This window comes from Aspergillus homomorphus (genome assembly GCF_003184865.1).
Source record: "Aspergillus homomorphus CBS 101889 unplaced genomic scaffold BO97scaffold_3, whole genome shotgun sequence".
In the NCBI taxonomy this organism is placed as follows: Eukaryota; Fungi; Ascomycota; class Eurotiomycetes; order Eurotiales; family Aspergillaceae; genus Aspergillus; species Aspergillus homomorphus.
The window spans coordinates 1,003,619-1,026,215 of record NW_020291889.1 but is presented as its reverse complement, the minus strand read 5'-3'; the positions used below and the strand labels follow the sequence as shown (position 1 = coordinate 1,026,215).

Here is a 22,597-nt window from a genome sequence, read left to right as displayed (position 1 = left end):
GTGCTTTCCGAAAACACTAATCATCATCAATGTCGTCAGAGTAGTTCTATTCATGCAACTTCATTCTGCTTATTGATGGATGATAAAAATTGGATCTGGCTCTGTTGATTACTCCTGACAGGGAGAGATAAGCCATATTGCTACCACCTGAAATTACCACAGAAACATTAGAACAACTCTTCAAATTATGTCTTTCTGTCCTTGGGAACTGGCGTGCTTTCATAGACTTCTAATTGTTATGGATGGTCACTTCTCAAAGTCTATCGATATGCTATCTTATAGGCAGTAGCTCTGCAGATCATCAATATTAGCTTATACAAGCGGCATGTTATTACTCTTGCTTGTATAGCTCAGCGAGAAGCCCTTCCTGGGTCTTTGTTTGGGGTCATATATGTCCATGATAATGCCGACTAAGTCCTTCCACTGTACTCGCTCACAGCAGCCGAAAACTCAGTATATGGAAATCCGGCAGACAATCCCCTCGACTACGAAGAAAACGATGAAGCGAATGAACAGGAACAGCTAATCTTGACAGTCATCAGAATCAACACTGACGCATCGATCAATATCAGGGGCAGTGCGAATACTGCCACCGCGCGGTATCGCAAGTTCGTTTACATCCTCCCACATACCAACGGAAAGCCTTGATACCTTGATCTCGATACCGCCTATCATAGATACACCCATCCACGCTTTGATATCCCTCTTCAAGTGCGGATAGCATCTCCATAATGTGTAATGGCTTTCGCACGGTTGAGCCAAATCCTGTCATTTTGGGTGTATATTCTCTTGTACTGTTGTCTTGTTCTGTTTACCAGAGTACTCTCAAGAGATTGGAGGTGATGGGGACGGAGTTACTCCAAATGAGCTTCATGCATTTGGGCCCGAACAAGAAAATAACCCATGCCTACAGGTACTGGGTACATACAGGTTTTGATCCGCCCACCCTGCTTTTCAACAAGGCTACACGGCCACGAATAACTTGTACTACGAAAATATGACAAAGGAGTCCATCAAAAGACAAGATGTTAACACGAGGAAATAAGCATAGCACAAGAGCGAAGGAGACACACAATGCAGCCTGTATACACACCCGGAAGTGAAAGGCATAACCAGATAAAGAGAATGAAGAAGAGAAGGACGAGGACGAGAACGAAGGGGAAAATCAATGTAGGGCAACAAGGAAGAACCAGATAGGAAGGACTTATGCATGGGAAATACAATATCAAACTGTAGCCAGATATGATCCATTGAGCTCTGAGGAGCATGCGAGTCTCGGCGATACTGACGGCCAGTGAGGAATAGAACGCAAATGAGGTAGAAGACGCCTGTCCTGACTGTAAAGATTCATTAGAGATATCATAAATGAGGTTGATAGTACATGAGTTGTGCTCCGGGTCGGATTGGAGGCGGAGCAGGGCAAAAGTAGGCTTCTAGAAAGCAGCCAGGGTGCGAAAATCGTGGGAAAGCTGATCCTGATAGACAGGTCGAAAGACTATCAATGCTGCCTGAAGGTACTCGAGGCGGCTGAAGTCCACTGATACTGAAACCAGCCACGAAGACGCAAAAACGCCTGGAGGTGAATGAACAACAGAGGGGTGACCAGCTGCATTCCAGAGGTTCTACCGGCCTATTGGCATATCATGACGGTGCAGGTCTCTTGACCATTCCGGCGCGATCTTATCCCGTTCATACAGTAGACCACAGTTGTGGCAGAGCGTCTTATATCGGAACAGGTCAGCCTTAAAACGTACCACGTAAGCGGAGCATCGCAGTTGTCTTACCCTTGGGCCCGTCGGTCCGTCTCGTACAGCCCAGACTGCGGTACCCCATACTAAGCAGTTCGTGCATCGCCAATTTTGTCGCTCCCTGCCGACCAGAGATCCGTGTTAGTAAGACGGTCACTGCGCAAGCATGACGCACGGTGAGGTATGCGACGAACCAGTCCGAAAGAGTCCCGCCACCTCCTCCATAACCTGCACCAGACCCAGTATCTGGCGTGCCTCGACCGCCAGGCGTTCCACCCCTGCCAAGCGGACTCAAACTACGGAATCGCCTCTTGCGCTTGCTTCTCTCGCCTCTGCCCAAGGGAGTTTCGCTATCGACATCGAAGTAGCCACTTCCTTGTCGAGAAGCTTCCGGTGTGATGCCGGCTGTTGAAGAAAATCTAGCAGTCTCTCGCCGAAGACGTCTGATTTGTCGTTCACGGTCGCCTTCGCGCTTTTCGATTTCCTCCTTCGACAGTGTTTCCACCTTTGGTTCCCATTCATCACCCAGCCCTTCAGGGTCATATCGCCAGCCTGCATCAGCCCCATTGGCCGCTTGATTGTCAATCTCGTTTCCATAGCCTCCCATACCGCTAATCAACCCACCACTTTCACACACTTCTTTCTTCAGCTTGAGTACTGCTTCGTAAATGCCATGCGCAATGGTTCCCACCCATTCTCCACCCAGGCCTAGATCCGCGCATGTGATTCGAGCGAATTCCTCCGCCATGCCGGGAGGATGTAGCAGTGACCATTCGAATTTGTCTGTGTACAGTTTGTTCTGCAAATTGATGTTTAGATTAATCATGCACCTGTATGCATCATCGGGATTTAAGAGACTGTCGTTAATCAGTGGTTCCTTCGATACTGTCACCTGGTTGGCTCTGCTGTCAGGCGTAGCAGCATGGGTTGAAGCGGGCGTAGCAGACATATCTCTCGAAATAGCTGACGGCAAAGCAGGTGGTTTACTTTGCACACTCTGAAACAAAGGATGTAGTGCAACACCGGCGTACTCTTCTAATTGTTGGCGTATTTGGTTGCTGATGGCCATCGTCATCGCCTGTGGGTTGGGCAAGTCCATGTCGCGAACAAAGCCGATCGCGAATTCTTCAGGGGTTGCGAGAGCCTCATGGAGGTTCCAAAGAAATGTATCCTTGATTCGGTAGGCCGGCAACGGGTCCTGCTTTCTATATGCAGGTAAGGTAGAGGCGATTCCAGGATCGAGCATGGTTCGCGGCTGAGGGAACGCTTCGAGAGGCTGATGCGCAGGGACTTCCAGGTCAATTCGAATAGGTATCAATGTGAGAGGGAGCTGCGCTTGTATTTGCAACTGATCGGCACAGCTGGATATGAGGCGCAAAGAAAAGTCTCAAGTTAGCATAGAGAAGAAATAAACCCAATGAATGAACCAACAAGAGCTGAAAGATAACATTAAAAGATTGAGAGGCATCCGACATACGCTGGTCGCAACATGCGCTTGATCATCCAATCACGAAATACCCCTTGAACCTCCACGGGAGCATGTATCTCTTTCCCCAGTTTTTCGGTCAAAGGGATCTTGTCGAGAGTCGAATCCTCTCGTCGGAGACTCCTCAAGCCTGTAGGTCGTCGAGGGCCTTCACTGTCCTCAAAATCGTCATCATCGAAGCCGTCCTCCGCATAATTGACAGCCGCAGTCCCTCGCTTGGTCCGCGGCGCTTGACCGACCTGACTTGGAGTGATGACGGGGGTGAGTAGGGCGTTCCCATACTGGCGTATACGCGGCGGATAGCAAGTAATGTAGCCTCTGAGAGGGGACATGTTGGCCATTTAGCTGGTCAAGGACATGTCCCTTTCAGATCCTGCGAGAGTCGACCGGGGAACAGATTCACCAACGTTTGCGAAGTAAAGCGACGGAGCGATTGGCTGGTTCTGACAACAGGTATTCGCAGACGTGAAAGGCGAATGGTAATAGAAAACAGAGAGTATTGCGCGACAACGCGTGAATTTGCGCAGCAGAAATTGCATGAACAATTCGTTATGCTGGAAATGATGCTAAAGCTCCTCTGGTCGGTAATCGCGGTCGAGCTCCGCCTTTTCTGGTCGTCGCGTTTTGCCAGATTCCCCAATGGCACTAGTCCTTTTTAGTAACAACATACACGTGATGGAAGCTACATGTTTTTACTTGATATATGGCCGGGAGCAGCAGACCTACACTATTGACAGGAAGCGGTTTGATCGAAGAACAAGCCCCAGAAAAAATAAATTAGTTTCGGATTCAGAATATGTCTTTGACGAATGCAGGCTTTCATGATTCTGCAGCTCCTCATAGAAATGCCACTCTCCCAGTAAAGGACCACATACCCAACTCAGCAGATTACTGAAGACTATCGGGAGATCCTACACATAATTACCTAATGTGGAGTGGAAACACCATTATCCTCGCCTGCCAGCCCGTGAACGAGCAGCGCTGCATTGTGATAGCACATCACCAGTTCCACAAGTAAAGAAATTAAAACAGCAAGCGAAAAGTGCCGGTGACGTTGTGGATCTAACATGCACTAACCACGTCGCGAGAGAAAATGCAATGCACGACGAAGGCAAATCAAAACAAATGCTTGAAAATTCTCAGGACCTCGAAAATAAAAGCATCTCCGTGGCTGGCTACCGGAGCCCAATTACGCTCTAAACCATCGTCAGTGAAATTTGTGCTAATTTGAGGGTCTGAGAAGAGCCTTACCATCTCCAGTGTCCACACTCTTCGAATCCAAATCTTAACCTTGCCGTCCACCCCCTCCACATCATGCAGCTCAACACCTTCCCACCAACATCTTCTTGCTGGTTTCCTCCAAAATAAAAGGAGCTTTTGAGCCATGCCCACTGCATTGCTGTTTTCCAAATCACTCCGAATGTCAGTCCTAAGCTTGGCTAAAGCCAAGCTACAAATGACTGCCTTATTGGGCTCCGGAGCACGGTGGCCCCATCGATCATCACGATCAAATCCGCTGTAATTGTAAGCATACACTGAGTTCTTCCGGCATGAGACGTGACAAGACTTACCCTGCAGTAAGCATCTCAATCAAATGTTGCTCCGTTGAACCTACTTCGTCGCTTTTTCTTAAACCAGAGAATATTCCATCTTGCTTGAGCAGTGCTTTAGCAGCAGCGCGCTTGACTTCTATCATCTCTGTATGATCTATATCTGGACGAGGAGGTATCGCGTAAAAGTCCAAGTCTTCGCGCAAGACGATGATGCCAGCCCGGTCCTGGAGCATATCTCTGGCGGAGGTTTGCATAGAATCGGGAGCCACGTCCACATCCTGGGAGGTCGAAGATGGTGAAGATGACGGAATTGAATGGGCAACCGAGCGGAAGAAATCCAGCATATACTGCAGAGAAGCCGGATCATACTGGAAAAGGAGATATGAGACAGAGGCCAAGCCAGGAATCAGACCACAAATGGTGGAGTGAAGTCACTTACATCAACCGGGTAGATATCACCTTCGTGGAAAGTGCCCATGTGTCCATCAGGAAGGAGGCCGTTTGGAAATAGTGATAAAAGGACAAACTCCGGCAGGGTCAATAGTTCATCACGGGAAAGCGTAAACCGAGTGCCTCTTCAAACATGTTAGTTCCCAGGACTCAAGAAGCTAGCCGATGGTATAGATAAAAACACGCATACCGAAGGTCTAGAGTAATGTGCTCATCTCCACCAATATCTGTGTATAGCACGAATTAGTCATGAGATGTTCTCCCATGCGCAGAGAGCCCACAATATATGCGCATACCTCCTAGAGTATTAATCGGCGGGCCCCCAGCCTGCTGTACCTGGGTGATAATACTCGACGCGCCTCCTGCAGCGGCCATGACGTATGTGAAAGATTCGAGTGGACTTGATCCTTCGGTATATGGTGGAGGAGGCTCGCCGTCTTCCGCGGATTTTCCCGGAGAATCTGGTTTAAAGTCTCGGGGGAATGAATCCTTCGATTCCGCAACTACTGCTGAGGACGGTTCGGTTCGAAGACGCCCGTCGACGGGTGAAGGAACGAGAGCTGGGTCAAGAGTGGAGCCGGACGGCGTGACAGTATTCTTTGCGCGATTGTAATCGGACGCGGCTATGAAAACAAGAGACGAGAATGGGGGAGGGTTTGACGAGAATAAATTGGATGAGGAAGCCTCCGAGCAGGGAGAGTGGGGCGGCGGTGCAATATAGGAATCGTCCTCGTCCTGGTCTTCCTTCCTTGAGGAGTCCGTCGTTCGATGATGCGGCCGCGCCGTGGGAGGCGAGCCAGAAAAGACCGGTAACCGCGACAAGGTGACGGGGTCTGTGGCAGAATTGGAAATTGAGCGCCTAGCTTTTGTCGTTGCCGTTGAAATGATTGCAAGAGCTTCACTCGGTGGTCGCCGGTCGCGGGGACCCAGCTGTGGCAATCAGGAGTCTTCTTCGGTGATTGCCTCGCTCTGTATCATTCGGGATATTGGCACATAACAGTTGAGGTAGAAATTTGAATCGGCCTTTATCGTTCTATAGAATAAGAAAACTCGCAGAATCAGGAATAGTGGAACGGCAGAAAAAGACGATGGGTATCTGTATGAACTACTAGTTGGGGAGAGGTGACGTTGAGGAATGTGGAGGGTGGGTGGGAGTGGAAGAAGGGAGAAGGAGAGGAAAGGCGGAGGGAGCTCGGGGCAACGAGCGCTTAGGAAAGAGAGCATCGGCGGGCGCGTGTGCAGCAAAGCAGCAATAAGAGCGGGCGGGTAACTATCTGGTAACAACTACACTAACTATACTCGCTATACCTACTACTTACTCCAGTACTGGCTAGCTGGTCGCCCTTCTCTCGCTTGACACTGATACGACCGATTATAACATATATTCCTGAGCAACCTTAAGTCCTAATTACAGTCAAGTGGCCCTAAGCTGAAAAGTGCACACAAAGTTAAGTGGGGGAAACAATAAAAACCGTCTAACCCATTGAACCCGTCAAGCCCCTGGGCCACGCCAAACAGGATTGATGAGAGACAGAGAGATACATGTCGGAACAGAGATTCGCACAGCCCCTGTCACATGACCGTTCACTTCCCATCATGTCAAATATACTACCAACTATCCGCATAGCCAAACTCTTGCAGAAAGATGTGCCGACTACTGTACAGGATCTCGAAGTCAACGCCGAGTTAGTGAGTACGTGGCAGACAGCGCCCCTCTTTGCCAGAACATGTCTATGACTCGCGCCAATGCTCAGGACTGCAACAAATCGTCGCAACGTATATCTTTTCATCTGGATGCGCATAAGAGACCAACTCCCGGGGATCAGAATGTGAACGAAGGATCATGACTATGCATGAGACAAGGAGGATGATAATGCTCTTAGTAGGCAGATCACTTATACATCTCGTTCGACAAAGCTCTGTATGATTCCCTCGAGGGAAGGTTCGTACTCCTTGAGCACCACTTGATCTCCATTCAGGATGGTGTTTGCTTGGACGAAAATCTTGCGGGGAACCTTATTCCTAAGCACCACCTCGCGAACTTCATTCCCCCACCACGCATCGACGGATGTGATTTCATCATAGAGCCTCTTGCCTGATTCAAAATCCGCAGTGCTCTTGTATACATGCAGCTTCTGCAGATACTTCTCCACAGCCGGTCGGCCATGTGTTAGTATCTTCGAGCGATCAAGATGGATCTCTAGATCAGAGAGATCTGGTTTGCTATAGGAAAGCTTGACGAAGTTGTCGCCAGCATTGAGGAAAGTCCGTAGGATACTGTAACGGGCCTGCATGTGAGCCTGCCCCCACTTCTGAGTTTTGGGATCCCAGAACTCAAGCGCAACCAAACCAGCTCGAGCCATCGACAAGTATCCCGCGAAGAGTACATCACCCGCCTCGTTTGAAAGGTCCACTTGACCGTCGCCAAACCCAAAGAGCTTCAAGATGTCGAAGTCACAGCTAAGCACCATTGCAACGCATTCTGCACGGCACTCCTCGTAAGACGAAGAGACAGCCCCGAAGACGGAGCCCCAGGTTTGGCCAGGTTTGTACCAAGTTGTGACAGGCTTAGTAGTCACCGGGCTGACGGGAGGATTGGAAATATCAAAATTGAATTTCCCAGGAGCCGTCTCTTGCAGCAGCTTGCCTGTTCCATGACCGAGTAGCTCATGAATGCCAACCTGAACCTCGAAGGCAGCATCGCGGTTTTCGCTGTACACTTTCAAGTCTTTGTGGGTGATGAATGGGATGGGCTCGTTGGGAGCCTTAGCACTCAGAACATTCCCGAGAGAAACATTCTTGAAACCAAGGGTCTGCCGAATATCATCATAGTTGGGAAGATTAATACCAGCTGGGAGACCAGAGCACTGGAAGCTCAATACCTCGAGGGAAGTGAAGTCTGGACTGAGGAACTTATCCTTTTCAAACTCTTTGCCCCATGGTAATTTGGGAATCATGGCCTCAGCACTATCAACCAGCCTTCCAAAAGCGCGAGTCCGCTCCAAATTGACCTGTGTACGAGAGTCAGTTAGGAAATCACAGAGTCAACGAACTATGAAAATTCCAAAGTCACTCCTACCAGTGCAACAAAACCTTCCCATTCTCCTCTCACACCATGGGGATCTCTGTAGGTCTCGACGAAACCCAAATTGGTTTCCAGTGCTGGCTTTTGATCCTTTACCCAGATGCGCTGGCTTTCTTTGAATGCCTCAATGGAGCCAGAACCAAATGATAAAGCGTAAGCATCCAGCATCCTCTTCTGATTATCATTGGCAGCATTCAGAGAAGCTTGCTTGATACAGTGGGCAATCTTTGCCATTTCCTCCTGATGGTCACCGAAAACAAGGCGGAGCTTCTTACCCTCGAACTTTCCATCAAGTTCGAAGCTGTCGACGTCGCCCAAATCTCGGTCCCGCGCTGGGGGGGACGAAACGCCGGAAGCGATCAGAAGCTCGAAATCTCCTGTCTCTGTTTTCCTCAGTCGCGTATTCTCCAAGGGCAGCCCTTTCTGCTCCAGGAGATCCCCAACTGCTGTGATTTCTTCCTTTGTGATTGTCGGCGAATCAGGATAATAGGTAGTCATATGATTACCCTCAGCGTAACCCAAGTGCATGCGCGACTGTACATCTGTCTCATAAATGCCACCTCCTGTACTGTTGGCCCGGTTGAAGGCAGCTTCGGTCTGGGGAGTGGTAGAAGCTAAAGCTCGAAATGCCTCAACAGGCAAACGAGGGATGAATTTGGAGTCGCCGAAGCCTTTATAATTGCCGCAGTTGCCGAGAAACTGGGCGGAATATTCTAAAAAGTATTGAAGATTCTCATTACTGACATTGGCTTTCTGGGCAAGGCTGGTCCAATCTCCATTGCAAGTCCGATGAAGTTCGACGATGAGGTCGTAGATGGGCTCTGACTCTGGTGAGACCTGACGCAATGTGATTCGAGTTCCTTCAAATGCGGCGCTGAAGTGGTGCCACTCATGTCAGCTTTGAATGGGGTAAAAATGATGAATTGGAGGTGGCAGCGAACCGGCTCATATAATGCGCGTATTTGCGCAGCTTCGCATCTTTTAGGTTTTCGAAATGTGACTTGACTTCTAGGCGGACTACCGTGGGAGGCGAGTCGGCCAGATAATGTTGCTTGACCTTGTCATCCATTGTGGCTGGCAATGCTAATGGTGATGTTGTTGTGAGTGTGATCGTCTCACTGCCAAGGGAAGTTGTAGAGGACAGATTGTTGGCAGAGGACGAAGAGAACCACCGGATGGGGTGATGATGATTGAGGGGTCGATGTGGCAGTCGGAGGCAGGAGGGGCGGTGGGCCGACGGAAAGCGCCTCCAGGCGCCTCTAAGAGGGTGCATTCGCAGGGAGCCCAAATGTCTACGAGTAAGCCGAGTTTCTACTCGTCACAGCTGATACTCGTACGTAAGGTCACCTTTCGACAAAAGTCCGCGGTTGTAGGCTTTCTACGAGCGGGTGAAGGCGCTTGGCACCAGAAGTGGAGCTTGGGTCAATCTGCTCTCTCGGAGGAGGTCCACTTCGATCGTTCTACACTACGATTATGCTGTGGGCCATTTCTATAAACTTGGAGTTTCTGAATGGAATTCATATATACAGCAGCCCTTCGGACCAGCCATTCACATACCTCATTTTCAGCATGCAGAAAGACATGATGGCATAAGATCCGCCAACTGCCTAGGCATACAGCAATTATAATAGAGACATGGTATATGATCAATCTACATGCATTCGGTTCATGGACGTAGCATTTGCGATCGCACGTCAAAGCCATCGGTATATTGAGGACTGGTGCCAGAAATGCGAGGTTGCAAGAAGATGGACCGTATTCATGCAGCGGCACAGGCTATCGATCTCACAGCAAACTTTCATACTTGTCAAGGCCTTGCTTTTGCGTACCTTGCGGTGAAGAGGAAGTGTTGCCGATGAAAGAAGTCAATGTAGTATTACTAGGGAAGGGAGATCGCACAGGGTGCAGCGCTCCGCTAGGGCTTGTAAGGGAGCCGACTTGGCTCTGGCCGGCTGGCGGTGGAGGAATTGAGAACGCAGCATAGTTAGGAGACGATTGCAAGCCTTGTGCGGAGTTGCCGATGTTTGTCTTCAGACCAGACAGGATCTCCAAGCCATTACCGGAAGCCCTCAACCCTTGGATAGGCTGTTGGTAATTTGGAGAGATTGGTGAAGCCCAAGGTGCAGGCGAAGGCTGCGACGTAGGGAAAGCTGGAGCCGACGGATAATTTGTTCTAGCAGCAGGTTGCAAGGAAGGAAAGGAGCTCAGGTTGTAATCAGGCGTGACCGAACGCATGCTGAAATTTGATTGCGCTGGTAACATACCTCCTTTGGAAACAGAACTAGGAGCATTCGATGACCAGGAATCCCCAACAGATGAGGTGCTCTGAGTTGGGGCCTGATTCATTGAGGGCTTGACGGAGGCAGTACCCCATAGACCTGTATCTGGTCCACTTGAATTCTCTGGATTCCGTCCTAAGACCAGCCGCTCAAAAGTGTCCCGTGTATCCGCGCAAGTTTGATCCAAACCATCAGGTGATTCCACAGAGCCCAACGAGCCATCTTGGAATCTGGCATTATCACCTGCTGAGCAAAGTTCTTGGAGTTTCCTCGTCTGTTCACATTCGATCTTAGATGAAAGATCCTTGATCAAGGACATGAAGTTGCCAAATTGGCGAAGATCAAGGAGAGGTCCAAGACTGAAGCTCCAAAGGACGGGAAGAACTTCCAAAGCAAGGAACTCAGTGTCTGCCACCATGCTGACCTGTCGGAACACATTCAATGCTGCCATCATCACGGCTGGTTCCTTTGTTTTGATTGCCTTCAATAATGGTACAAGTTTTTCCTGTATTGTATACTTGTCGAGAATCGATGATTTACTCGACTGCGGTACGCTCTTATGAGCGACGCCCATTAAGTTATCCCCTGAAGTTTCTTCTGTGTCCACAGAGCCGCCGCAGAGAACTGCAAATGCCCCCAAGCAACGCACTTTGATGGCAAGGCTATTCGTGCGACTGAAAGTTGCAGCGATTGGTGGAAAGACCTCATTCTTGACAGTGCTGAAATCGAGAACAGGTAGGATCACTGGAAGACATTTTATAGCACCGTCTACCAATGAATGTGTCGGTGAGTCGAGTCCCAGACGAATCAGTGGTAAGATATCTATTGACATTAGACTTGTTCGTCTTCAGTTGGCTGCTTTGGAAACAAAAAATACAAGGACTTACCTTCCTTGAACTCTTTGCCAGAGCAGTTATTAGCCACAATACTCATATTCTCCAAAACCACCAACAGCCCTGCGTCCCTCTTGGAGTCACGCTCCTGGTGAGCTCCCCTGCCGGCCGGAAAGGTCTCTTTCAATTGAGGAATTACCCACTCAGGGAATATGCGACGGGCACTAGGCACGCGTTGGAGGATAGCAAAGACATTGCCCAAGATAAGAGGAAGAAGCTCACGATCCTTCAGTTCCTCTAGCAAGGCTCCCAAGACTTTTCGTTCCAATACAGACACTGGAAACTCGGGCAAAACTCGTTGCAATCCCCGCATGAATTGCGATTTCTCATTCGAGTTCTTTGCTGGCAGAGATTCCAGGAAACGGATCGTTGAAACCAGAATATTATCGAAGTATTGTGATTGTTGAAATTCGCGAGCATTCAACCGCTGGGCTGGCCTTCGGGTTATCAACCTGGGTAGGACGTGTGAAAGGATATCTCTTGGAATCGTGCCCGAAGACAGGAAGTTGTTGCCCTGGGATGGCGTGGTGGAAGAAGAGTTAAGAAGCTTCTTGTATGTGTTCACATTGGAATGTGTCTTTAGTGGGGATACATGGGGCGAGTTATAGAGAGCAACGATCATTAGTCCGAGTGAATATAGGTCAGCGGCGGGTGTGACATTGGAATCCAACACAAAGTCCGGAGAAGTGTAATCCATGTTCAATTGGACTGACGCCGGCAAGCGGGAGTCTTGATAAAGTACTTCTGACAATGCAAGCGGCGGGAGCGTCGATCGCGATTCCGACGCACTTGGCGGGCCAGCAAACCCAAGGCCCGAGATCTTCCAGTCTGATTTTGCGTTGATGAAGACAGCTTCGGGATTGAGGTTGCCGTGAACAAGCCCTGCCGACTCATGGAGGAATTCGAGACCCTTTGCAACTTGCAACAGACCTTTCTGAATCTCTAATTCGTCGAGATCAAGGTCTCGTCGTCTCCGTGTGCCATCAGGCTCCTCTACCATGTAACGGCTCGATCCTCCGCGAAAGGCATTAGACGTCGCTCTGGAAGTACTCTCCTGGGCATCTTTGGCTTGTAGAAGTCCAGCAAGCGAGGCAGTTACTTTTTCGGTAGCAAACATAAGCCCACCACCACGTGTTTCTTCCATAGGTTCTAGTACTTGAAGGACAGAGGGATGTCGAAGCCGCGCGAGATTGCCGGCTTCGCGCTTCAGTCGCTCAACAACATCTTCCTGCAACTTCTTGGTGGACGTACTTGAACGACTGCCTAGACCGCTTGTACGGGGCTCGAGAGTTTTCTTGTCGAAAATAAAGATTGAAGCCGAGATGCCTGTGGATTTCTTCTTTCCGTCGTGGATCTTCCAGGGGCCAGAAACAAACGTTGGGTGGGGAGAGACTTGGTAGTTTGATGAGATGTTCGAGCTCAGGGATTTGAGCGCGGATGAAAACATTTTGCCTATCCGCCCAGAGGTAGAACTATTTTAAAAATCGCAATCCACGACTGACTAGTTCCAATGCATCGATAGCAAAGCTCATTCAATGGCCGTAGGTATCGGGAGTTTGAGATGTCACGAGCTTGCGGAGGTATTATGATGACGCAGCAATCAACAGGGGATGGATTTACATGAAAAGGACAGGAAACGGGTCAATGAGGCCAAACAAGTTTCTCCAGGTGTGAACCGAGTGGAGATGATCGTCTTCCAGCCTGTGCTCTCACTATCCCAACCTCTTAGTCCTTCCCTACCATGGATGACTTGGATAGTTAGCACTAGTTGGGTGGCCAGCTGCCCGCCCGGCTGTCATCACGTGCACGCCAATATGGCCGGGCTGTCAACTGAGAGCTGAAGCTGGAGGCCAGACAAAACCAACTCATCTCTTTTGACTTCGCATTGACCGCCTGCTTAGATCAAGTATTGCCGGGTATATGTGCCGCTCGAAGCCGACGTCGGAACATTGCGCCCAACCCAATGACAGCGCGATTGTCATCTCAGTCCAAGAGCAACAAGTCACATATATGACATTCATCTGTGATTCGTGGCAATTAGGCTCATCATTCTAGTATAAGTGGTTTGGTGTGGCAGCGCTCGTGTCCCAATCTGCGTTCTGGGCAAATATATTCTCATTAGGTAGTCCTTTATCTGTGGTTCTTCCGGAGTTGTGCCCGCGGTCCGTGGAAAAAGAGTCATCGATTGTCCTCTCCGCCTTTTTAAGCTCCGCAACCGCCTTCTAGAGTAACCTCAATAATCTCCGTCGACAGTGCAGCGCAAAGCCCGCTGATTTCTCGCTATCTGACTATCCTCAATCTGTTTGCGTGCCAGCTTATCATGCGATCATTCCAGGCTGTCCGTCGTAGGGCGTTATTACGAAGCTTTGCTGCCCCTTGCGCTTTCCAAACGACTGCAACAAATCGGTTATGGAAGAAATGCTTCAGCGCCACACCAGCCGCTGCGTCCAAATTAGCTGGTCTTGACCCCTCTAAGCTCACAGTTACGCAGACCACCACGCCCAAGGAATTGATGGCCGCGAAGGACCTCGTCTTCGGAAAGACGTTCACCGGTATGGACATATAGCGCTCACAATTGACTAGCACAATTTTTCCGCTAATGTGTACTCGCACTATAGATCACATGCTCTCAATTGAATGGACGGCAGCTGACGGCTGGCATGCCCCCCAGATCGTTCCGTATCAGAACCTGAGCCTTGATCCGTCTGCTTGTGTGTTCCACTATGCATTTGAGTGTTTCGAAGGTATGAAGGCATACAAAGACAACAAGGGCCAGGTCCGGCTATTCCGTCCCAACAAGAATATGGCGCGCTTGAACAAATCGTCTTCCAGAATCGCGTTGCCCACTTTTGACGGTGAGGCTCTGACCAAGTTGATTGGAGAATTCGTCAAGTTGGATAGCAGATTCATTCCGGAGTTGGTGGTATCCGTTTCAAAATGGGTAGCAGTTGTCACTAATAATGCTCTCCTAGTGCTCGAGGATACTCACTTTATCTACGGCCCACGATGATTGGAACCCAAAAGACTCTTGGTGTCGGACCCCCAGGTTCCGCCCTCCTATTTGTGATCGCAAGCCCCGTTGGTCCTTACTACCCTACCGGCTTCAAGGCTATCTCTCTTGAGGCCACAGACTATGCAGTCCGCGCTTGGCCTGGTGGTGTGGGAGATAAGAAGCTGGGTGCCAATTATGCTCCTTGCGTTCTGCCTCAACTCGAAGCTGCCTCCAGAGGTTTCCAGCAGAATCTGTGGCTTTTTGGAGAAGAAGAATACATCACTGAAGTTGGTACGATGAACCTCTTTGTCGCAATGAAGAACAAGGAAACCGGTCAGAAGGAGTTGGTGACCGCACCACTCGATGGAACAATACTTGAGGGCGTCACCAGAGATTCGGTGTTGGCCCTGGCAAGAGAAAGACTGGTGCCACAGGGGTGGGCAGTCGCGGAGCGCAAGGTCAGGATGGCCGAGCTTGCTGAAGCAGCTCAAGAGGGAAGACTGATTGAGGTCTTTGGAGCCGGAACCGCAGCTATCGTGAGCCCTGTACGAAAGATCAGCTACAGGGACCAGTTAGTCGACTGTGGTCTGAAAGAAGATGAAGAGGCAGGTGAGATTGCTTTGCAGATGAAGAACTGGATTGAGAGTATACAATATGGTGACGAGGAGCATCCTTGGAGGTGAGAAATTCCCTGCAGAACTGTCGCCATCTGTCGCCCGAGCTTGCTAACAAATCGCATAGCTACATCCTATAGAGCAAGGTCCAAAAGCTCGGAGCTGGTCTGTTCTCTACTATTGTTGCATGTGTGTGCTATGCTTCGTTTGTCTTAGATAGCCGGTTCATACGTATGGTTTAGCTTTGAGGGACTTCTGTATGGTTATTGATGAACATAACCCTAAGAATAGCATCATAGTCCTGGTCAAACCGTGACCAATGCCTGAGGCGAAGGCCCGTCAACCTTATAATACCGTGTCTAGGCGCCGAGTCTCCAGTCTGGCTGGATGTTTCGCTATCACTGAGTCGTTCAATGATGCCCTCGGGGGCCCAGTGCACCAAAAACATAGCCGCCAAGCCATCCTGGATTGTTTCCAAGTCCAAGCGCGCAGACTGAGAAGGCTCACCGGAGACGCTAGGTCTCAAGACATAGAATTAGTCCCGCTTCTTGGTTCTAGTGGCCCCGCGCTGAATGCTCGAGAGCAGCATGTGTTCATGTACAGTAAGTCCATCATACTACTATCTCGTTTGACTGCCCCCGCCCCCGTCAACACAAGCACCCCGCGTGTAGTGGCAACTGTCAAAAGCAGGTATCAAATGCGTTTAGTGCCAGAAGGTAGCATGTAATTTCACCCTTGAGTTAAACCTCTAATCGGAGATTCCAAGAATCCAAAAATGAGAAGAAGGGCTAGAGACAAGAGAGTCAAAAAGACGCGGAAAGCATGTCTACTTCGACCCAATTTTAGGCGGCTCTGTCATAAACGTTTGCATTCGCGGCGATACGCTGAGTTCAATCAATCGCAACATATTTGTAGAAAACAAGCAACGCGGTTCGCTACCAAGCAAGACCTCGAAGACTGCATTACCGATGGATCCAACACATGCTAACTGAGAGTATTTGTAATACAGGCCACACCCCCGTTCAGCTTTCCCCAAGGGATGCGGGAATTTCCGTGGAGGGTCACCTCCCGAGAACTGGCCCCGATCCAAAAGCTCGAAAGTTACTGTACTGTACTTAGTAGTTAAGTTCGTAGGGGACCTCGGATCCTCATACTGTAATCCCTGTGAATGTCCAAAGCAAAGCCAACCAACTCAGATCCCTTACCGTCCTCTTAGCCGCCTTTGGTTCCGAGCTCATGTTTATGCGAACACGCCAATCAGCACGCTGATGTTGTTACCCCACCAGGCCATCACATGCCCAGTGAAAATCAGTCCATGGTCCCTCCACTAACTACTGTACTTAGTACTGTCGGCTAGTCTACCTGCTATCTACCGTGAGGTATCAACTTTTTTTTGAATCTACTTGGTGCTCGACTAGTCCAGCTAGGCTGCTGGTCTAGTCAGTATCTCAGTCTGAAATCCACTTACCGAAGTACGACTAGTCTACTGTATATATCTCGACAATTCACTAGGCAGCAACGTGCCGGCAGGATCCGTTCCGCCAGCGTTTTACTGTACTTGGCTTGTCGTTTGATAAAACCTATAGGTAACTAGAGAGTGATTCATAGATCAATCATCATTCCGGTAGACAGGGCTGTGTTGCAGTTTGCCTGCCTGCCTGCTTGCCTGCCTGCATGGGAGTGGACCATGTCATGAGAAGAGATGAAACAGCATGCTTCGATGGTGCCCCTTACCATCACGGGGGTTTTCTTTTCTATCCCGGATCGTACGCATGTAAGCGAGGAGCCGCAATTCTCTTTTGCCCACCCGCCCGCACAGCCATGATCCATCCCACCCGCAGCCCTCTTGACAGACACCGCGGCCGGCCCCCCCGGGTCCTGCCACTGGCATGGTTCCACTCCTAAGTTGGTCCTGACACCCTGGATACTTACCTCCTACTGTAGTACTACCAGCGAGGCGCCCGCGTCGGGTAGATACAACTTAGATAGGCTATCGGCCAAATAGCCGCCCAGCCAGGCTCGGTGCTTGTAGGCAAGCAATAGTAAATCCCTCGTATCGCCCTGGGAGTGCCAATGCCGATTGAACCGAGTCAATTGTTGAGGGGAACCGAAGCACCCGCGGATGGCCTTGCGGGGAGCAGAGGAAGACTAACGGATTCGGCTTCGCAATTGGTCTGCACGACAGTCGGAGTTCGGGCTAGAGTTTACCTAAATGGAAATCATCTGGAATTGGACAGTAAACAATAATCAGTTATTAGTAGGTATATAACTATCCCATCCATGATAACCTTTTTCACAGCAACCCTTTCTGGTCAGCTGATCCCCTTAACAAAGACGATCCCATGCTCCGCACAGTCACAAGCTAACTAATGCATGTGCAATTCCAAGAGTCGCAACCCTTTTGTTTTCCTGTTTTACAACTTTCTATTCTGATTCACAAGAAAAATGGACCAGTATTGATATATTCAGAAACTAATTCGAGTCGTCATTGTGCTACCATGGTTCTGACAGGACCTGGAAACTCGAGTAGTGTAGCACACTCGAATGGAATACCATACAATGTGATACCTGTATCACTAGACCACCGGCCCATCGGTCAGGCCGAGTCCAGTAGCTGCTAATGATCACCTCCTTAGTATTGATTAGTTAGATTAAGCCCGTGCCTAGAAGCCCACTGGACACCACACTATGATAGCAATAGCTAATCAGCTGCCCTGATATCCAGGACACGATCTCAAGGAAGTTAAGTATACCCAAGCACGACCAGGGCAGATGCACCGCGATGAGGCTCTGAGTCCTGCATTAGTCGCCCACGAGTCGAGTGACTTCTCTATCAAGCGAACTACGCTCTCCACGGGCGGTGGCCTTTTTCCGAGCCCCTTTGGTGGGCGCGTTCCGTCCCCGTCATACCCATCCGCAGTTCGTACAAACCTCATACACAGAGAGGAATCGACTGTCAAATGTCTCCCTTAGTAAGAGGCACTTGAGTGATGCCTTGACCCATGAGCACATCACTGCCTGAGCGATCTATGTACTGTAGATAAACCGAATTCTGAAGACAGGCTTGCTCAATTCCGGTACTATCAATGGCGACTAAAGTCGACTCGTGCTGCAAGCCAAACCTTTTTGGGGGCATGATCGATCAATCCTCGACGAGTCTCATATAGGGGAGAGAATGCTGCTTAAACCGTTTACGCACGTTTTGGTCCATCGGCCGACACATGGTAGCATTGAGGCCCCATGGTTCTAACGGCACCTCCCCCTTCCTATAGAGGACTTTGGGAACAGTGCAGGTTTGAAGTAGTGGCCGTCGGTAATGTGGGGGCTCATTTGCTTCATGCATGAGGAAGTGGGTCATGTTTTAACTTGGAAGGACTTGATTTGTCCCCTCGATAAATGCGTGCATACCTTTCAGTTTCGCTGGCGGCATGGATCCTGCATTTACTCAAAGCAGTTGAAGAGGGCCAGCGGTGCGTGCATCGCCACATGGTCAACTAACTAAGTGACTTGCAATATAGAACTGCCCAGGATCATCATGGGGGCCGTTCTCTGCTATTGACCGGATCTGAAATTAATAGCGGTTAGGACGAGGGGGTGGAGGGCTATTTTTCTTTGCTGGCGGAATAACAAGACCCTCACTCTCCAATATACCTTGTGATACTGGGACCAATAACAGTGCCGTGGTCGCACATCACTTCTCTGTTCGGGGAGGCCCCAATCGAAGCCAGGCTGATCGAGAGCTGCACGGGAAATAGCATCATCTGTTAGATCAAGAACACTGAAACAAGGTATGCTTTCCTGCCCTTACGGTCTGGAACGGCTATAATGATCGTCAGACCCGTGAAGGTCACCCGAGCTACTACATAAAATCCTCAGGCACTTTACCATCTCATAAGACAGCAATCCAAAAGAATATTATTAGCCACAGGCCATGGCATTGGCCTAGAAGATCTGTCAAGGATGGCACAATCACGCAAATCCATGGCTTCTGCATGTGGAGAATCCCCATATATCATCCGAGTGGGGCCGGAGTAGGGTGGAGGAGGCATGTTCACCTTCGCATTCTTCCCCGCCTGCGCGGCACTTTAGATTCTCGGACACATCTTGGCTTCTGGGCCATATGGTATTTCAAATTGGTATTCATGACCCTTTATTGCTTGCAGTGACACTGATCTAAATCCTGAATGATGAGGGATGCTGGATGTATATGCATGCATATACTGTAATACAGACATCTGAAGCTGTGAAAGAACTACTACAACTGCTATCTCCTCCCCAGCCATTTTTCATGCTATAGTTTGATGTTCCTGTCCATTTACTCGGATAATACACGAAGTAATGGGGTCTTGTTATATTGGGAGGCTCAGTACACACATACCTGCATGTGCCTTGTACGCCATTCGAGCAAAGATAACTAAAGACAGGACTCACACATGGAGCTACTGCAAGCCCTAAGTACTTGATCACTAATATTGTCGTGGGTATCAGCATTACAGTTGCCACTTGAAACAATATGGTGCAATGCAGTGTAGCAGAGCAACTCAAATTCACACATCCTGGGTCGTTTCTAGAAAAGCGAGAAGAATCGATGTGACACGCGCCAAGTGCTGTCCATGGCAGTTTCTCGAATTCTTTCAGGTCACTGCCAGACAAGCCCTTAGGCAAAGCCATCGGCATGCAGAAATAGCTTCAGCTTACCCACGCATTTACCCACCCGCGTGCCTCTAGTAGTACTACTATGAATATACGAGCTGGGCCTGCTGCCAATGAGCACCGGGCATGCCCGGCTTTAGCGCAGGATTTTAGCAGTTGAAACCTATTTCGGCATGTCAACGATGTACAGTACACCTGCATGACAATATGAGCACAGTCATACGAGCAGGCGGCGTCTCATCACCTGGAAGGATATTTGAGTTCCTTCCAAAGCAGCTACGGGTATGAGATACCCGCCTTAACGCGACGCATATGTAGGTTTGCGGACAGCACCGGGGCTCGGGCAGTGTTGACTAGACGGATACGGGGTACAACTCCACTATATACATCCCGCCATCATCATTTACTTGTTGTTTGATCGAAAGAGCACTGGCCATTCATGTCGACCTAGTCCCGCAATCCTGTAATCAATTAATCACTCCGTAAATGATCCTTAGCCCCTTCAGCCTTAAACAATGCTGAAGAAGTGGTGGGCTATGATGAATCAGGCCCTAGGCGGCTCAGGACTCGGCCCTTCTCCTTCCAAATTGGGTGTATGTCTAGAAGTACTAGGTAGGTACCGAGTAACTACTAGTAGGTAAGTAATTGAGCCGCAAGAGCATGATCAGAATGGGCATCTGAGGGTCTCATGGTCGGCCCTACTGAAGAGGGATGATTATTTGTCGTCTCGCTAAATGACACTTGGGGTTGAACATGGCTGGCTACATTGACTCGAGACTATTGGCCCCGTCGGTCGCGAAGCGATTCTGTCCCCTCATTTGTCCCTCTGAATCTTGTTCTCGGTGTGACAAGCCCAATACTAAATGGACATAACGAACATTAATGGATGTCGCAGGCGCTACCTACATTTAGCAGGACCCCATTTGGACCGGAGTGAACAAATGAGTTATTTTTCACTGGGGGCCTTCCCGAAGCGCAGCCACTACGTAACAACCGGCTGGGGAGGCGCAAAATTGTTTAATTAGTCGTAGCTGAATTTCGAGGCAGAACGCAGTCTAGTGATGAAAGCATGCAGTTGTAGATGATGGTCGCGCAGTCGCAACAAAAGAAGGGAAAGACACACCCCGAGCCCAAGGGCGAAGGGGCCACTTCTGCCGTGAGACAGTGACTAAGGCCCGGGAGGGGCGGAAGGGCCAGTTGCCTAGTGAGTGACAAGGTGGGCTGTGCTTAATCACTGTGGCACACATAAAAAACCAACAGCCATGAAAACCTACTAAGTACAACGGAATCCCAAACAAGGTGTGTCCAATAGAGGAAGCCAAGACATTGATCGTTCAAGTGACATACATTTGAGGATGACTGACTGACCCACAGAACTGAAAATGCGACGGAACAATGTTGGGTGAGAAGGTAAGGAGCATTCTATTCCCATAGCCGCCCCTTATCCAGACCAGCCGCTCGGAGATGGTGAGATCTTTATCCTTAGTGTCCTGCCAAGATCAAGGGGTGCAACGTGGCCGAAGTCGAGGCCGTGCACTCAAGGCTCGTTTTCACATGTCCTGGCATTTGGCTACGGCCATTAGCCTGCAGATAGTTACTGCGCAGAAGGTCGCTCGAAGGTGTAGAACCCCTGAGTGCGGCAGATGGTATGCCTCCCTTAGTATTTACAGTACCTAGTAAGTAGGAAACTTGGCGCCCTGTTCTGGAAAATGCGGTGCACAGTCGTGATCGAACTCGGGGGTCATCTTCCTGACCCCATGCATGGTGCAAAGTCGCTTGCAAGTAAGATGAGAGGAACAGTAGGCCCTATGGTTTTCACAAATAACACTACCTGACTACGGAGATTTGATAACTAAGAATCTACGTCGGACTTTTGGAGCTGGAGAGAACTGCACCGGGGCCGCGGAGGAGAGACTGCTAAATCCGGGCATACTTTGGAAGCACCCAGACAAAGAATCTCGCGCGCGGGGCAAGACTGGAACCGAGCTGATCCGTCGAGGCATCTGTCCGAGCAGAACAAAAGCCATTCAACAGAATTGACCATATCGATTTAAGTTACAACGTTGAACCCACCGCCTGTGCGGGGATTCCCCAAGCAAAAGAGGATTGCCCCGCCTGTGTTGAGTGTCCGTAGTACCCGAAGGTATTTTGAGAAAAAAAGACGCAGAAAGTACAGATAAGCGGACCAACACACTGGCAAGCTTTGAAAGAGACATGTTGGCCAGTGATCCTGAATCAGAATGCTCGCTAAGCATTATTAATCGCAGGAACAACGTTTACGGACTACTGCCTTCCAGCATCCATGGTTCATTCAATCGGGTCGGCCGAAGCACTTCACTCAGGTTGTCTAAATTACCCTAGCAGGGTAGCACTTCAATATGCGCTTTACATGAATTAGGTCACAGAGCTCTACTGGAGAAGAAGGATTGTGATTGCAAAGGGTTCTTCGAGTGTATACTGTACATATATCACTGTCGAACAACCTCCGCTCTTGGCGAAGTCTCAACCATCATCATCATCATCATCATCATCATCATCATCATCGCCCTCTTCTTCGTTCTTGTTCTCCTTCTCACTCCGCATCCCCTGCCGGTCTGCAAAGTAACTGTCGCCTTGGAGTCCCTTTGGAATAACTCATGCCTCAGGGACTGTACCAAAACAAACAGCATTGAGGGACCTAATGGGCTCAGCGGATTTAAATGCTGTGTAACCATACTCAGGCGCAAACTTACCAATGATACCTAGGCCGTACGTACTGTCACAATACCCCAACATAACTACGGGCGATTTCAGCCCCCTCCTTGATTTTAATCCTTGTGCCCACTGTCAAGCCACGAAGCCACG

General features: G+C 49.6%; 4 protein-coding genes across 4 annotated transcripts; 1 reads left to right on the top strand and 3 right to left on the bottom strand.

Annotated features, from left to right (window-relative positions):
• Positions 1–1,436: 1,436 nt before the first annotated feature.
• BO97DRAFT_137817 (putative RSC complex subunit Sfh1) lies at positions 1,437–3,821 on the bottom strand. Its single transcript, XM_025690081.1, has 4 exons — positions 3,226–3,821; positions 1,943–3,109; positions 1,785–1,869; positions 1,437–1,721 (listed from the first exon to the last, which is right to left on the bottom strand). The coding sequence occupies exons 1-4, from the start codon at positions 3,573–3,575 to the stop codon at positions 1,623–1,625; spliced, it is 1,701 nt and encodes a 566-aa protein (XP_025555696.1). The 5' UTR covers positions 3,576–3,821; the 3' UTR covers positions 1,437–1,622.
• A 179-nt stretch (positions 3,822–4,000) lies between these two features.
• On the bottom strand, positions 4,001–9,553 carry BO97DRAFT_440297 (dipeptidyl peptidase 3). The gene is made up of 9 exons (XM_025698063.1): positions 9,264–9,553; positions 8,317–9,196; positions 7,139–8,248; positions 5,534–6,167; positions 5,428–5,464; positions 5,227–5,362; positions 4,806–5,155; positions 4,486–4,750; positions 4,001–4,430 (listed from the first exon to the last, which is right to left on the bottom strand). Exons 1-9 carry the CDS (start codon positions 9,389–9,391, stop codon positions 4,410–4,412), a joined length of 3,561 nt encoding a protein of 1,186 aa, XP_025555695.1. The 5' UTR covers positions 9,392–9,553; the 3' UTR covers positions 4,001–4,409.
• A 275-nt stretch (positions 9,554–9,828) lies between these two features.
• On the bottom strand, positions 9,829–13,295 carry BO97DRAFT_383127 (putative protein kinase Scy1). Its single transcript, XM_025693341.1, has 2 exons — positions 11,489–13,295; positions 9,829–11,423 (listed from the first exon to the last, which is right to left on the bottom strand). Exons 1-2 carry the CDS (start codon positions 12,939–12,941, stop codon positions 10,108–10,110), a joined length of 2,769 nt encoding a protein of 922 aa, XP_025555694.1. The 5' UTR covers positions 12,942–13,295; the 3' UTR covers positions 9,829–10,107.
• Positions 13,296–13,568: 273 nt separating this feature from the next.
• On the top strand, positions 13,569–15,428 carry BO97DRAFT_402931 (branched-chain amino acid aminotransferase, cytosolic). Its single transcript, XM_025694624.1, has 4 exons — positions 13,569–14,046; positions 14,113–14,410; positions 14,467–15,165; positions 15,228–15,428. Exons 1-4 carry the CDS (start codon positions 13,815–13,817, stop codon positions 15,238–15,240), a joined length of 1,242 nt encoding a protein of 413 aa, XP_025555693.1. The 5' UTR covers positions 13,569–13,814; the 3' UTR covers positions 15,241–15,428.
• The last annotated feature ends 7,169 nt before the right edge of the window (positions 15,429–22,597 follow it).

What these genes read in the sequence shown, in the direction of transcription:
- BO97DRAFT_440297 (XM_025698063.1), bottom strand. Translation starts at nt 9,391, where the DNA reads ATGGATGACAAGGTCAAGCAACATTATCTGGCCGACTCGCCTCCCACG. An exon ending in GCCGATTAATACTCTAGGAG is followed by an intron (nt 5,465 to 5,533) that starts GTATGCGCATAT and finishes TGCTATACACAG; the next exon opens with ATATTGGTGGAGATGAGCAC. An exon ending in GAGTGTGGACACTGGAGATG is followed by an intron (nt 4,431 to 4,485) that starts GTAAGGCTCTTC and finishes ACGATGGTTTAG; the next exon opens with AGCGTAATTGGGCTCCGGTA.
- BO97DRAFT_402931 (XM_025694624.1), top strand. Translation starts at nt 13,815, where the DNA reads ATGCGATCATTCCAGGCTGTCCGTCGTAGGGCGTTATTACGAAGCTTT. An exon ending in CTTCGGAAAGACGTTCACCG is followed by an intron (nt 14,047 to 14,112) that starts GTATGGACATAT and finishes CTCGCACTATAG; the next exon opens with ATCACATGCTCTCAATTGAA. An exon ending in GATAGCAGATTCATTCCGGA is followed by an intron (nt 14,411 to 14,466) that starts GTTGGTGGTATC and finishes ATGCTCTCCTAG; the next exon opens with TGCTCGAGGATACTCACTTT.
- BO97DRAFT_383127 (XM_025693341.1), bottom strand. Translation starts at nt 12,941, where the DNA reads ATGTTTTCATCCGCGCTCAAATCCCTGAGCTCGAACATCTCATCAAAC. An exon ending in TGGCAAAGAGTTCAAGGAAG is followed by an intron (nt 11,424 to 11,488) that starts GTAAGTCCTTGT and finishes TAATGTCAATAG; the next exon opens with ATATCTTACCACTGATTCGT.
- BO97DRAFT_137817 (XM_025690081.1), bottom strand. Translation starts at nt 3,575, where the DNA reads ATGGCCAACATGTCCCCTCTCAGAGGCTACATTACTTGCTATCCGCCG. An exon ending in AAGCGCATGTTGCGACCAGC is followed by an intron (nt 3,110 to 3,225) that starts GTATGTCGGATG and finishes CCTCATATCCAG; the next exon opens with CTGTGCCGATCAGTTGCAAA. An exon ending in ACGGACCGACGGGCCCAAGG is followed by an intron (nt 1,722 to 1,784) that starts GTAAGACAACTG and finishes TTCCGATATAAG; the next exon opens with ACGCTCTGCCACAACTGTGG.